Source organism: Podarcis bocagei (genome assembly GCF_964188305.1).
Source record: "Podarcis bocagei genome assembly, chromosome: 17".
In the NCBI taxonomy this organism is placed as follows: domain Eukaryota; kingdom Metazoa; phylum Chordata; class Lepidosauria; order Squamata; family Lacertidae; genus Podarcis; species Podarcis bocagei.
In genome coordinates, this window is record NC_138143.1 from 18244521 (window position 1) to 18259511 (window position 14991).

Consider the following 14991-nt stretch of genomic DNA (forward strand, 5'->3'; position numbering starts at 1 on the left):
GTATAACACGCCCCTGTGTATAAGACACCCTCTATTTGGGGGGACTCCAAATTAAGAAACCCCCCCCTATGCACTATCCGTGTATAAGACGAGCCCCAAATTTTAACACAATTATTTAATAAAAAAACAACAAAACCCTAGTCTTATATACGGAAAAGTGTGGTACTTAGCCTTTGTACATGTGCAGTTCCACGACTGAACTGGGACCCATGCACAGAAACCTACTTTCTGTTCAAATCAAAACCTTGGTTTGGCAAAAGCAGCTGATGGTCACAAAGTCACCAGCTCTATTTTAAATTTTGTTCGTGGCATTGAAGAAAACGCTATCTAGCTTGGAAATTATGGCAGAATGATAATAGGAAAGCCTGCTGTATATTTTCCTAGGATTTTGAAATGCGTTGGGAGAAAACAGAAGATTCCTGAACCCTTAATAATGAGAAAGGGTGCTCCATTCTCCAGGCCCCCTAATGGATTAGTCTACTTCATTGAGATTATATTATATCAGAAACAGAAAAAAATATGGAGCAATATGCTCACTAGGATGGCAGTGCCTGGAGAGTTAAGACTGAGTTTAATATTTATGCATCAAATCAATATGCCTTTCAGACTTGTTTTTTTAAACCCGTGGGATTTGTTTTCCTCTAGATCTCAACAGTTAATATTCTTCAGCACGAGGATGATGCAACATTATATATATATATATATATATAAATCTAAGTAGCAATTACTAGTTTGCATTTCATGTAGACTTAGCCTAAGATAACAGCAGAGCACTTCCGTGTAAGATTCTGCTTTCCTTATTTTATTTTTAAGACTGTTTATTAGCACTTTATAAGGAGTACAGGGACTATTTTCACTCGGCGGCTTGGAAATGAGGATTATAGCAGCTGTAAATTTATTACAAGGCATGAAACAGGCTTCAAAACCTGCACCTTCGAGGTGGAAATGACTCAGGGCTGGCTGACTACACACTACAATCTATTTTAGTCCATGCATATTTATGAAAAATTCCGGCAGAAAATTGTATTTTCTGGCCCATATATTATACCTTTGATATATTCTGAAGGCAGGCTTGCTATATTGGAAGTTGGAATATCTCACAAACTGCCAGGCTGAGAAAAGCAAGAGAGATAGTAGGGCGCAGCTGTCGACTTACCAGTGACTTGGTCTACTAGAATACGAGAAGTAATGATACGTCCATACTGGGAGAATAGCTGCTCCAATTCTTTCTGGGTCATAGTTTTTGGGAGACCACTGACATACAGATTTGCATCTCTAATGGAAGCTGAACTTGGTCGCGCATAGGAAACCTGTGGGATGAGAATAAAGCGTTTGCTGTTCCATCATGCAAATGGCCATACAAGAAGAACGGAAAGATTGAACTGTGCAAGACTACTTTTCCTTTCAAAAGCAGATGGGCAACCTTGCATCCTCTGCAACTGGTACTGTGCCGATCGGATAGGTTATCCAATGCCAGCAAACTATACCGAATAACTTAGAAGTATATTTAAATGTCCTTGTTTTTCGCAATTGCTCTCTAAATTGTGTGTTGAGACACGACGGTTACAGAAGTTGTTGACGCCATTTCTTTCATCTTCAGCGTTAACAAATAAATATGGGCCGATTCTAGCAAAATGAAATCAAATCAAAAGCCATCATTGACAAAAAAGGATGAATTAGTTAAGGAAGGGAGAAACCTGGAAAAACGTCTAGGGAGGGCAAAGGGATAATCCATCAAAGGGGAGGCAAGTACGCCCTCTCCACAGCGATGCGTGAGTCATTGGGGGTTAGTATAATATACTACTGTTAGTCAGTGTTAGAAACTCAGATATGCAAGCTGCTTAAACCAGGATTACAGTCACCTAAACTGAATGCATAGTTGCCATTTGGAGGAGCTATATGACCTGTCAACTGGGTATCTTTACTTGGCCACAAGTGACCAATAGCCAGGTGCAAAATGCATGTGGTGCCTTGCAAATTTCGAACACTGCTGTTAGTAATAAAAGTTATAAATAGAAGCTGAACTATGATCTCATTTAGCCAAAGCAAAAGATATATTTTCCTTTTCCTTTTCTTTTTTACAATTTCCAGAACCATCAACAGGAAAGCAGGACAAGAAGTACGGCAGCAGCAGCACCCGCTTTCTGCCCCCAGAGCCCTCAATGCTTGTGACACATGAATTGAGCATTTGGGGCCTCTACTGAGAAGAGAAACACAGACTTGTAGAGTTTCATGGATTATGTTTTCCATCGCCCTCACAGCCCGCAACAAGGACCCAGCCGGCAGCATTTAAGTCAACGCTGGGCCTGCCATTTCATCCAACGAAAGGCTAGCCCTGTCATCCAAGACAAAAAACATAAATCACCGATGTGTTATTAGAGACTGTACGGTAATTAAAATACCAACAGTTGCAAAGGTGGCAGGCCAATACTTGTGATTCCAGGAATGGGTGCCACGGTGATCACATGGTGATCAAATCTGAGGTTTTGTCAAGAGGGCAGAAACAAACCTACCAACTGAGCCAACAAGCAGAAAAGGCCCTCAATCAGGCATAGGCAAACTCGGCCCTCCAGATGTTTTGGGACTACAACTCCCATCATCCCTGTTAGCTAGGGATGATGGGAGTTGTAGTCCCAAAACATCTGGATGGCTGAGTTTGCCTATGCCTGCCCTAAATCCTTCTTTCACTTGTGGCAATGGCAGTGCCCCGTAGTTGCAGAAATGCATCTTGTTCTTGCATTTTCAACAACAACAACAACTTTTATGATTTATACCCTGCCCATAGTTTTCCTGACGGTTTTCCTTTCCCCTTGCCTTCACACCTGCAGATTGGCTCCATGTCTGAATGGTGCTCACGAAAGCACTGCTATTTTGCTGCATGACATGAAGAGAGTTGGCCTTGCGCAAGACCAACATGCTGCCTTGGTTTCAATGCCGCTGCTGTAATGGACTTTGCTACGCTTTAAACTAATCAAATTTATTCCCTCCTGTTGATATCTCAGTGATTTGGACTAGAGAGAGCAAGAGGTTTGCAAGCTAAACGTGTTGAAACAATATCAAATTGCTTTCCGTAGGTTATGGGAAATTTCAAGCTGTGTTGTTTGTTTTCCCAGCTTGCCAATGTGGAAAGGCGTATCATCTTATGCAGGGCACAGAGATCAGACGCTTTTCACCAGCCTCCAAGTGTTTTTGCCGGCCTGGAAGGCGTTGTTGAAGTTCAATGATGCCTCATGCCTGCAACGATGGAACAATGTCTTTTTGTGTGCGTGGTTCAAACTACAATGTTTGTGGGGTCTGCTTTATTAAGTCGTATGGATTGCTCCACTCAAAAGGCTGCCCACGAGGGAGGGTGCACTAGCCTCTGCTTAAAAATCGGGTCTTCCCTTAAAGAGGGGACATATTGCGTTGAGACCTGGAAAACCGACACCCTGTGTTGTGGGTGGGCAAGATTGGTCAGCCACAACACCCGATTGGTAGGTTCCTCAAAGCTGGGTGCAATCTGGCCAAAGGAACGCAGTCCAAACGGCCTCTGCTTCAAAACCTCCAAGGAAGGAGAGTCCACAACCTCCTGAGGAAAACGGTTCCACTGTCAAACAGCTCTTATTCCAGCATAGCCTAATAGTCAGGATGATAGGAGTTGTGGTACAGCAATATCTTGAGAGTTATTGGTTCCCCGACTCTGGTTTATACACCGCTTTCACGCATTCATGCTCAAGACAACTCCCAAGAAATCAGGATGGATAAAAATCAATGGGGTTTTTTTATTTAAAAAAACGGACTTTTAAAATTTAAATCAGGTTTTTTTATTTTATTTAAATCAGATTTTTAAAATAAAATGCTTTTGGGGAAAAAAATCTTTTAGAGAGAGTTTTCTATTTAAGTTACATTATAGTCCAAAGGCTATTCATCAGGAAATAAGGAATGTTTTAAGTTTTTCATCTGTGTTAAAACTCAATTTGTTTGTTTTTAAATCGTTTAAACCACATCAGTTAACAAACATGGATACATATGCTAGAATGTTATTGTTTCAGTTAAATAAATTGTTATGAAGGAAATTATTATTTTTTTCCTTCCAATAAACTACAGCGGAAAAGTTGTCCAAAAAAAAACCAATAATTTCATAATTATCTATGTATTTCTAGTATAACCAAATCAGTAATTTTTGATAGGACTGTAAAAACCGCTCCAAAAATTTATTATTCCAAAAATGAAACCTTCATCTGGTTGTAAATATTAAGATTATACCAGGAAGAATGAGTCTTTCTGTAAAATAAATAAATAAATCAAGTCTTGCTGACTAGTGATTTAAATCAAGCCTTACCGACTAGTGATTTAAATCCATTTGATTTAAATCAAATCTACCCTGCAAGAAATGTAAATAAATTGTTTCATGGATGCTTATGACAATATTTTTGTTATATCAAACACATTTTCCATCAGGATGGGGAAACCATTTGCGTGTTCAGACCCAGAAACCTCCCCCCTAAATAAATTAACACTTGACCCAAAATTTTGGTTTGGTTTTTGGCAGAATTTAGGCCACAACTTTATTGATTACAGAAAGTGACTGGTTGCATAGGCTCTGGTTCAACTAGCTCCCTGCCATGCATGTAGCGCTGAGCCAGGGTTCCAGCATAGGTCAGCCTAGGGTGAACACCTGGATAAGCGGACAGATGGCTATCTCCGCCATCCAAATGTCCCCCTGGACCCAGGCACGGGAACAACCACCTCTCAGGGGCTGACCAAACCATCGAGTCCCTGGATTCCTTTAACGGAATACCCTTCACGTAGGGATGGCGAGAGCATTCTCCCATCCCTATCACCTGAACCAGAGCCTATCCGCAACCTTACAAGTTGTGACGATTTGCTACACGGCAGGAGAAACCCAAATGGCAACGGCCAATTAGCCAAGTGGGGAAAATTCCTGCCGTGCCCCTGTCCCAACGACAGACAACACACATAGCAAGGTCAAGCGCAAAGCCCTAAAAGTAGGGAGAGGTGGGCGGGTGTCCCAAATGCACGCGCCGAAAGAGGAAGCTCTGGGTCATGTGCATGGGCAGAATTAGGTCCCTCGAACTGTTTGGACTGCGTCCCATTGGCCAGATTGCACCCAGCCTCAAGGGACCTACCAACCGGGTGTTGTGGCTGACCAATCGTACCCACCCGCAACACAGGGTGTCGGTTTTCCAGGTCTCACCACAATACGTGCCCTCTTTAAGGGAAGACCCGATTTCTAGAAAAATAGCAGCGATATGACTGATATTTGCTATCGGTCCAAACAATTCTGATCACAATTTTTAAAACCCGTGTAGACAGTTTAGAAAGGGACCTAGACTTTATTTTCTTTTTTGGTCCCAACACAAATTGTTATTCTCCCTCACATCTGCAGAAGCACTTCACTTTATCTTGAGAGTACAGTCCTGTGGTATTTAATTACCCTGTCAAGAGCACTAAATGGTTTGGCACCAAGCCCTTTCCCTCAATCTCCGCTGATTGATAGCATCAATAAAATTCACTCACTTTAATTAAACCTCCAAATAGGACCTTCTTTTGCCACTCACTGGGATCAATGTTCTTTAATATGGAAAGTACAACTGCACAGGTTGCAAAGGGGGCGCCTTCCTCACCTTCACAGTTCATTTCCTTCAGATGTTCTAAGGGGATTTTTATACAATGCATACATATTTCACCGTTCTCTTGACACGTTGGTTAATGGAAAAGATCACCATTAAAAACTGGCGTCTACCAAGTCGTACTTCTCAGTTGCATAAGATTTTCTGCCGCTGTTTTTTCTCTTCTTCAAATATGCACACTGGAAAGAGGCAGTGCTACTTTCCCACAAAGTATATTTGGTTATCTATATTTTCTAACGTTGGACAACTGTAAGGTAAAGGTAAAGGGACTCCTAACCATTAGGTCCAGTCGTGACCGACTCTGGGGTTGCGGCGCTCATCTCGCTTTATTGGCCGAGGGAGCCGTCGTACAGCTTCCGGGTCATGTGGCCAGCATGACTAAGCCGCTTCTGGCAAACCAGAGCAGTGCACGGAAATGCCATTTACCTTCCCGCTGGAGCAGTACCTATTTATCTACTTGCACTTTGACGTGCTTTCGAACTGCTAGGTTGGCAGGAGCAGGGACCGAACGACGGGAGCTCACTCCGTCGCGGGGATTCAAACCGCCGACCTTCTGATCTGCAAGTCCTAAGCTCTGTGGTTTAACCCACAGCGCCACCGGCATCCCCACAACTGTAGTTCAAGCATTTATCCTGTTCTGAAAAGCGCGTTAATAAATTCAGACGTTTGCAGAATTTATTACACCAGCATATGTATTTTGAAGTAGCCGTTGCTTCCAAGTGCCAAGAAGCAAGGTGACAAACCGATGTTTGCAGGATTGCAACACCTTCCTTAAATACAGAAGCCTATTTAAGTGCAATGTGACTTTTAAGCATGTGCACTCCAACTTCTCTGCTGCCTACATTTTTTAGGTTTAACTAGAAATAAAAACCCTTGGCAAGAAATATCAGTCTCGCTACCAAAGAGGCAAGTCAGTTTTAAACTCAAAAGTGGCTTGTCTCTTCAGCAGTAAGAGTTGTTGCAACAGGAAACAAAAAGCAGAGCAAAATAAATGTAGGTCTGTGAGCTTAGATACCCTTTAAAAATGAAGTTCCTTAATCGGACTCTTATATGAACCAATATTTGCATTTCACAACCAGGTGTGGTAATACCGTATTTTTCGTTCTATAGGACGCACATTTCCCCCTCCAAAAATTAAGGGGAAATGTGTGTGCGTCCTATAGAGCGAATGCAGGCTGCGCCGCTAAGCCCAAAGCCAGAACAGGAAGACGGAGCACTGCGGAGCGCTCCGTCTCGCTGCTCTAGCTTGGAGACGGCTGCCCGCACAGCCTCTGCAGGGCAGCGGGGTGCCTTCACCCCACTGTCCTGCAGAAGCTAACAAGGCTGTTCCCAAGCCAGAACAGCGAGACGGAGGGCTCCATCTCGCTGCTCTAGCTTGGGGACGGCTGCGCGCAAACCTCTCCAGGGCAGCGGGGTGCCTTCACCTCGCTTTCCTGCAGAAGCTAGCAAGGCTGTTCCCAAGCCAGAACAGCGAGACGGAGGGCTCTGTCTCACTGCTCTAGCTTGGGGACGGCTGCGCGCAAACCACTGTAGGGCAGCGTGGTGCCTTCACCCCGCTGTCCTGCAGAAGCTAGCAAGGCTGTTCCCAAGCCAGAACAGCGAGACGGAGGGCTCTGTCTCGCTGCTCTAGCTTGGGGACGGCTGCGCGCAAACCTCTGTAGGGCAGCGTGGTGCCTTCACCTCGCTGTCCCGCAGAAGCTAGCAAAGCTGTTCCCAAGACAGAAGAGCGAGGCGGAGGACTCTGTCTCGCTGCTCTAGCTGGGGGATGGCTGCGCGCAAACCTCTCCAGGGCAGCGGGGTGCCTTCACCCCGCTGTCCTGCAGAAGCTAGCAAGGCTGTTCCCAAGCCAGAACAGCGAGACGGAGGGCTCTGTCTCGCTGCTCTAGCTGGGGGATGGCTGCGCGCAAACCTCTCCAGGGCAGCGGGGTGCCTTCACCTCCTGTCCTGCAGAAGCTAGCAAGGCTGTTCCCAAGCCAGAACAGCGAGACGGAGGGCTCCATCTCGCTGCTCTAGCTTGGGGACGGCTGCACGCAAACCTCTCCAGGGCAGCGGGGTGCCTTTACCCCACTGTCCTGCAGAAGCTAGCAAGGCTGTTCCCAAGACAGAACAGCGAGACGGAGGTCTCCGTCTTGCTGCTCTAGCTTGGGGACAGCTGCGCGCAAACCTCTGCAGGGCAGCGGGGTGCCTTCACCTCGCTGTCCTGCAGAAGCTAGCAAAGCTGTTCCCAAGCCAGAACAGTGAGACGGAGGGCTCCGTCTCGCTGCTCTAGCTGGGGGACGGCTGCGCGCAAACCTCTCCAGGGCAGCGGGGTGCCTTCACCTCGCTGTCCTGCAGAAGCTAGCAAAGCTGTTCCCAAGCCAGAACAGTGAGACGGAGGGCTCCATCTCGCTGCTCTAGCTTGGGGACGGCTGCGCGCAAACCTCTGTAGGGCAGCGTGGTGCCTTCACCCCGCTGTCCTGCAGAAGCTAGCAAGGCTGTTCCCAAGCCAGAACAGTGAGACGGAGGGCTCCATCTCGCTGCTCTAGCTTGGGGACGGCTGCGCACAAACCTCTGCAGGGCAGCGGGGCGCTGCTCTCCAAAGGCTTCAGGGATCTTTGAGGCTGGCGGTGGGGGAAAGCAGCGCTTCGCTCCACCGCCAGCCCCACAAGCTCTGGTGAATGTACTTTGGACGCACCTAGTTTTAGAGGGGGAGAACAAGAAAAAAAAAAATTCCCTGTTCTCCCCCTCCTATGGTCCTGTGCGTCCTATGGTCCGGTGCGTCCAATGGAGCGAAAAATACGGTATGCAATTTCAGCAACTGGGACAGGTATTGCATAGGTAACTATTAAAACTTTAGAGCAGTTGCATAAAAAAATGTTTCAAATCCTACTTGCCAACACCTCCGTAATGGCAATACATTTATGATTTTTTAAATACTGCTGAGTGGGAAGAAAACCCACAGAGTTAAAATCAAGGTTGGTGGTTTATTTTTTTTAAAAAAAGCTATATTCCTCTGACAGGTGATAATTATACATATACACATTAACTGACAATTCAGAAGAAATGTCATGTCAAGAAATCTTCCATGAAAGAAAAACAGAATATTTGGCTAGCCTTTGCCCTGTGAGGAATTAATTCTAACCTGCACTGTGGATTTAAAGACAGGGTTTTTTTATTTATTAGCCAACCCTAAATAAATAAATAAATAAATAAATAAATAAATAAGAGTTGTTCCAATATTCCTACTCTTAAGTTCTCTCTATGAGCATTTTGTAAATGCAACTTACAAAAGCCCCAATTTGCTTTATCTTACCATAACATGTCCTGCCTAGAGGTGACAACAACTAAGTAGGTTAGTGAAGTCTAGTAAATTTAATTAGATTCCTCTATTTTTCTGAGAGAGCAGGGAGGACAAATTGCTTTGGCTGAAGAAGCGAGGAGTTTCTCTCCTGGTATCATCTCTGGTTGCCCACCTCACTTCACAATGTGTGGTTGTGACTAAAAATGCACCCAGTGTTATGCTTTTCTCTTCAGAAAGCATAGTATCTCACTGTTTAAAGTCTGGTGACCATGTGCATCAAATCCGCCAAGGTCCAGGGATGCCTAAAAAGTAGCCTTCTGGCTTCTACGTCTCATGTAGCATTGAGGTCTTTGCACCAAGTCGACCTTCTCCATCAAGATTCGCTCTTCTCCATCACTGTATCAGAAGGCACGCAGTGCAGTGCTGCCATGTCATGATCAGCAGGGAGGGTGAAGGTAAAGGTTAAGGTAAAGGACCCCTAGACGGTTATAAGTCCAGTCAAAGGCGACTATGGGATTGTGGTGCTCATCTTGCTTTCAGGCCAAGGGAGCCGGCGTTTGTCCACAGACAGCTTTCCGGGTCATGTGGCCAGCAGGACTATACCGCCTCTGACGCAACGGGACACTGTGATGGAAGCCAGTGCAGGGAAACACCATTTACCTTCCCGCTGCAGCGGTACCTATTTATCTACTTGCACTGGTGTGCTTTCGAACTGCTAGGTTGGCAGGAGCTGGGACAGAGTAAAGGGAGCTCACCCCGTCGAGGGGATTCGAACCACCAACCTTCCGCTCGGCAATCCCAAGAGGCTCAGTGGTTTAGACCACAGCGCCACCCGCGTCCCTCAGCAGGGAGGAGGAAGTGGTTAATTACTAAGGCAAAGTTTTAGTTTAAGTCCTGGTGAGAACACAAGCATGACCACACTGCCAAGGCCACTATATGCATTGAAGAGGAAATGGTGGAATCCTGCAGGCAACACACAAACACACTGTACTCAGAAAGCTTTGTGCTTGGCTCCAGGTCATGGGTAGGCAAACTAAGGCCTGGATATCCGGCCCAATTGCCTTCTAAGTCTGGCCTGCGGTCTGGGAATCAGCGTGTTTTTACATGAGTAGAAAGTGTGCTTTTATTTAAAATGCATCTCTGGGTTATAGGAATTCTTTCTTTCTTTCTATAGTCCGGCCCCCCCACAAGGTCTGAGGGACAGTGGCCTGCCCCCCTGCCAAAAAAGTTTGCTGACCCCTACTCCAGGTAATAACCGGGCAAAAATTCCCAGGAATGGATTGCAAAACAGCTCGTTGCTCAGAAACCATTTTAAGCTAGTCTTAAGCATGTCTGGCGCTGTGGGTTTAACCACAGAGCCTAGGACTTGCCAATCAGAAGGTCGGCATTTCGAATCCCCTTGATGGGGTGAGCTCCTGTTGCTTGGTTCCAGCTCCTGACAACCTAGCAGTTCAAAAGAACGTTAAAGTGCAAGTAGATAAATAGGTACCGCTCTGGCGGGAAGGTAAATGGCGTTTCCATGTGCTGCTCTGGTTCGCCAGAAGTAGCTTAGTCATGCTGGCCACATGACCTGGAAGCTGTACGCCGGCTCCCTCGGCCAATAAAGTGAGATGAGCGCCGTAACCCCAGAGTCGGCCACGACTGGACCTAATGGTCAGGGGTCCCTTTACCTTTACCTTTTAAGCATGTCTTTGCAACCGAATTGCCATTTTAAGCCTTCCAGAACAAAGCTGCTGTACTTGTTACTCTTTAACAAGTATCCTGAGTGAGTAAATGAGTAAATTTTTACCTTTTACATGATTTGTTCGTGCAATTATTGCTTTAAGGTGAAAATACCTTAAAGCATCCTGGATTACGTAAACAGAAAGGCTACAATGAGCCTATCTAAGCTTCCTTTTTAAAGATGCAAAGGGGTGCACTCTGCTGAATTCACAAATGTGAGGAAGGAAGGATCATATCTAATAAATATACTGTATTTCACTGCATAATGGTCCTGTTTTTAATGCTGAATGTTCTTTTCAAAAAAAGGGGGTGCAGCCATCATACAAGGAAAAAAGTGGGGATGATAGCAGGTGGATCCGAGGGGGTGTATTTCTGTAACACACCACTTAAAGTGACCGCAGGGAGAGGAAATGGAAAGACTTTCTGTATGGAAATACCTTTCTGTAAAAGCAAAGCCTCCCTTCTCTTGTTCAGTCTACTGACTCAAGAGGCTAACGGAATCTCTACGGCGAACGAAACCACTCTATACTTTGCATTGCAAGAATGGAACAGCTGTTCCAAGTTCGGACAGGAAGTTCCAGCGAGGAAAGCCACGGGAACAGAAAACGAGCAGCGATGGCACCACCTGCAGCCAGGTCTGCTAGCGCCCGCCGCATCTTCCCGTGGCCCACAGAACCCAGCTGACCCCAGCATTGGTTTCCGCCAAACCGTGATAAAAAAAGGAAGATGGGGAGAAAGGTTCCCACCTGCTCCGCTCCCCCTAGGAGCTCTTCGTCGAGGAGGAAAGGAAGGGGACCTGAGGCTTAGCAGAGCTTCAGAAGTTGCCCTGCAACTATTATGCAGTAAATGCTTTGGGGCCGATTTCAGGGCTTGGGAAAAAAGGGGGTGCAACTATTATGCGGCGGCAATGATTATGTGGTTAAACTCATTATCCTCTCCTAGCATCTATACATTAGAACACTATGTAAATTACCAAGTGTAAGGATGCCATTTTAGAATATTTGCAAATGCCTGCTATGGAGGTAAAAACTTGTCCTGAATATCCTTGCATATGCAAACTAGTAGTATAGGCCACAGGAATTAAAGACTTGTGAATAAACCACCAATTCAAAAGCCAGGTATAGCCTTTGGAAACACATAGCACAAATAGCAATGGGCACTGTCTTCCAGTAGCACTTAATTTCCCCCATAAAAGTTCTACATACTTTTATTGTTTTGGTTTGAAGTCTCAATCCATTCAGAGTATTGATCGCCTTTTCTGCATCCTTAGGGTCAATGTAGTTCACAAATCCATACCCCAAGCTTTGTCCTGATTGTAAAAAAGAAAAAAGAGAAAGGGGAAGAAAAATATTATTACCCAACGATGCAAGCAACTACATTTGTATCTTAACCCTTTATTAGCAAGAGGTAGATAAGCTGTTTTACACTGAAGACAAAATAAAAGACAGCCTAAGTAACTTTAAAATTAATTTATAGTTGCCAGCTAATTCACTTCCCAAGTACTCACTGAAGCATGCAAACAAACTATGCTACTGTCAGAAGAACAGCAATAGTGCAAGTTGTCACAAAACTTTAAACAGATGCAGGTACACAACGCTTGGAATTTCTGAAGCACAAGTTAGCATACAGCAAATACACTTAGATATATAGACAGGTATTCTATTCAGGGAGCCTGGGAAAATGGATCCAAGCTTTCTGCGGGTGAGCTCTTCTCATGAGATATGAAACACATTTTCTATCAGGGTGGGGGGTCCCATTTTTAACCAGAGGCCAGTGCCTTCTCCCTCAGACTGCCTTCTGAGTGGAGTAATCCATATGACTTAATACAGTACAGTGGTACCTCAGGTTACAGACGCTTCAGGTTACAGACTCTGCTAACCCAGAAATAGTACCTCAGGTTAAGAACTTTGCTTCAGGATGAGAACAGAAATCGTGCGGCGGCAGTGGGAGGCCTCATTAGCTAAAGTGGTACCTCAGGTTAAGAACAGTTTCAGGTCAAGAACAGACCTCCAGAACAAATTAAGTTCTTAAACTGAGGTACCACTGTAGACCCTACAGACATCGGAGGAGTTGGGCACCCACCCACACATAGACATTTCTCCATCCTTGCGGCCATGAGGCATCACTGAACGTCAACATCGCATTCCAGGCAGGCAAAAACACCTGGAGGCTGGCAAGAGGTACCTGCTTACTATGTAATTACCGTATTTTTCACCCCATAGGGTGCACCGCCCCATAGGACGCACCTAGGTTTTTTTTTGGGGGGGGGGAATAAAGAAAAAAAATATTTCCCCCCCCAGGTGCAGGGCTGGCGCGGGGGAAGCCCGAGCTTCCCCCGCCCCCAGCCCCCAGAACAGCCTGCTATCCGCAAGCCTAGGGAGCCTGGTGGGAAGTCGCGCCGGTCTCCCTAGGGTTGCGCAGAGCTTCCTGAAGCCTGCATTCGCCCCATAGGATGCACACACATTTCCCCTTCATTTTTGGAGGGTAAAAAGTGTGTCCTATACGGCGAAAAATACGGTAGCTTCCATGTTAGGCTACAGTCGCATATAATAAATATTGATAGTTGGCATAGCGTGTATGTCCTTTCTGATACACTGGTTTTTTACTTGTGGACACATGCATGTTCCCATCAGATTGAGGTTGAATCCTGATAAGACAGAAGTACTGTTTTTGGGGGATAGGGGGCGGGCGGGTGTGGGGGATTCCCTGGTCCTGAATGGGGTAACTGTGCCCCTGAAGGACCAGGAGCGCAGCCTGGGAGTCATTTTGGACTCACAGCTGTCCATGGAGGCACAGGTTAATTCTGTGTCCAGGGCAGCTGTCTAACAGCTCCACCTGGTAGGCAGGCTAAGACCCTACCTGCCCGCGGACTGTCTTGCCAGAGTGGTGCATGCTCTAGTTATCTACTGCTTGGACTACTGCAACGCGCTCTACGTGGGGCTACCTTTGAAGGTGACCCGGAAACTGCAATTAATCCAGAATGCGGCAGCTAGACTGGTGACTGGGAGTGGCCGCCGGGACCACATAACACCGGTTCTGAGAGATCTGCATTGGCTCCAAGTACGTTTCCGAGCACAATTCAAAGTGTTGGTGCTGACCTTTAAAGCCCTAAACGGCCTCGGTCCTGTATACCTGAAGGAGCGTCTCCATCCCCATCGTTCAGCCCGGACACTGAGATCCAGCGACGGGGGCCTTCTCGGTAGTGGCGCCTGCCCTGTGGAACGCCCTCCCAGCAGATGTCAAAGCAATAAACAACTATTTTACTTTTAAAAGACAACTGAAGGCAGCCCTCTTTAGGGAAGTTTTTAATGTTTGATGCTATACTGTTTTTAATATTCAGTTGGAAGCCGCCCAGAGTGGCTGGGGAAACCCAGCCAGATGGACGGGGTATAAATAATAAATTATTATTATTATATTATTATTATTATTATCAATTCCCTCTTTCTCCCCAAAGTCTCCTGCACTCTCCAAAAATATGATTTTGGAGGGTTCATCCCAGAGAACCGTAAGACGTGTTGCGAGCGCTACTTCCAGGTTTCGCCGCTCGCGCATGCATAGAAGCACCAAATTGTGCCGCGCGCCTGGAGCGCTTCAAGTTGCGGGCATTTCATGTTACGGACGGGCCTCTGGAACGGATCCCATCCCACGAGGTATCACTGTAGTCCCTTTTCTTTCTACCACTGGGAGCCACCACTGTATCAAATGCTATTTTGTTTACCTGTGAGCATAGCAAATAGGAAAGCAGACGGTCACCATAAAAGACCTATATACTATTAATATGTATTATATTGATGGTGACATAAAGTCAGACATGAAAGATGCTACAGAACAGGAACATTACATGTGGAGCGGAGGGAAGCAGCCCAGTATCTCTGCTGTTTAGAGGGATGGGGTGGGGTCCTGTGGTTGCGCCGATGGAAGGACTACCACCAGAAAGGGGCTCCCAAGAGTCCTACGGCATGTTCCTGCCTCAGCTACATAGTATATCAGATTAACAATTCTATATAGTGTGAAAAAATACACAAGAATACAAAAATGCATTGCAATCATAGGTAAAGGTAAAGGGACCCCTGACCATTAGGTCCAGTCGTGACCGACTCTGGGGTTGCGGTGCTCATCTCGCTTTATTGGTCAAGGGAGCTGGCGTACAGCTTCCGGGTCATGTAGCCAGCATGACTAAGCCGCTTCTGGCGAACCAGAGCAGCGCGCAAAAACGGCGTTTACCTTCCTGCCAGAAGGTATCGACTTGCACTTTGACATGCTTTCGAACTGCTAGGTTGGCAGGAGCAGGGACCGAGCAACGGGAGCTCACACCGTCGCGGGGATTCAAACCACCAACCTTCTGATCGGCAAGTC

At 46.1% G+C, this 14991-nt stretch overlaps 1 protein-coding gene across 14 annotated transcripts in view; it reads right to left on the minus strand.

The window, feature by feature from the left end:
- Positions 1-14991, minus strand: part of ELAVL2 (ELAV like RNA binding protein 2) — a 161128-nt gene that overhangs the window by 19205 nt on the left and 126932 nt on the right. For all 14 annotated transcript variants that reach the window (XM_081176743.1, XM_081176741.1, XM_081176738.1 and 11 more), the window contains 2 exons: positions 11841-11944; positions 1157-1310 (listed from right to left, as the gene is read on the minus strand). In XM_081176743.1, the coding sequence (XP_081032869.1) occupies positions 1157-1310; positions 11841-11944 (258 nt within the window). The remainder of the gene's footprint in view (positions 1-1156; positions 1311-11840; positions 11945-14991) is intronic.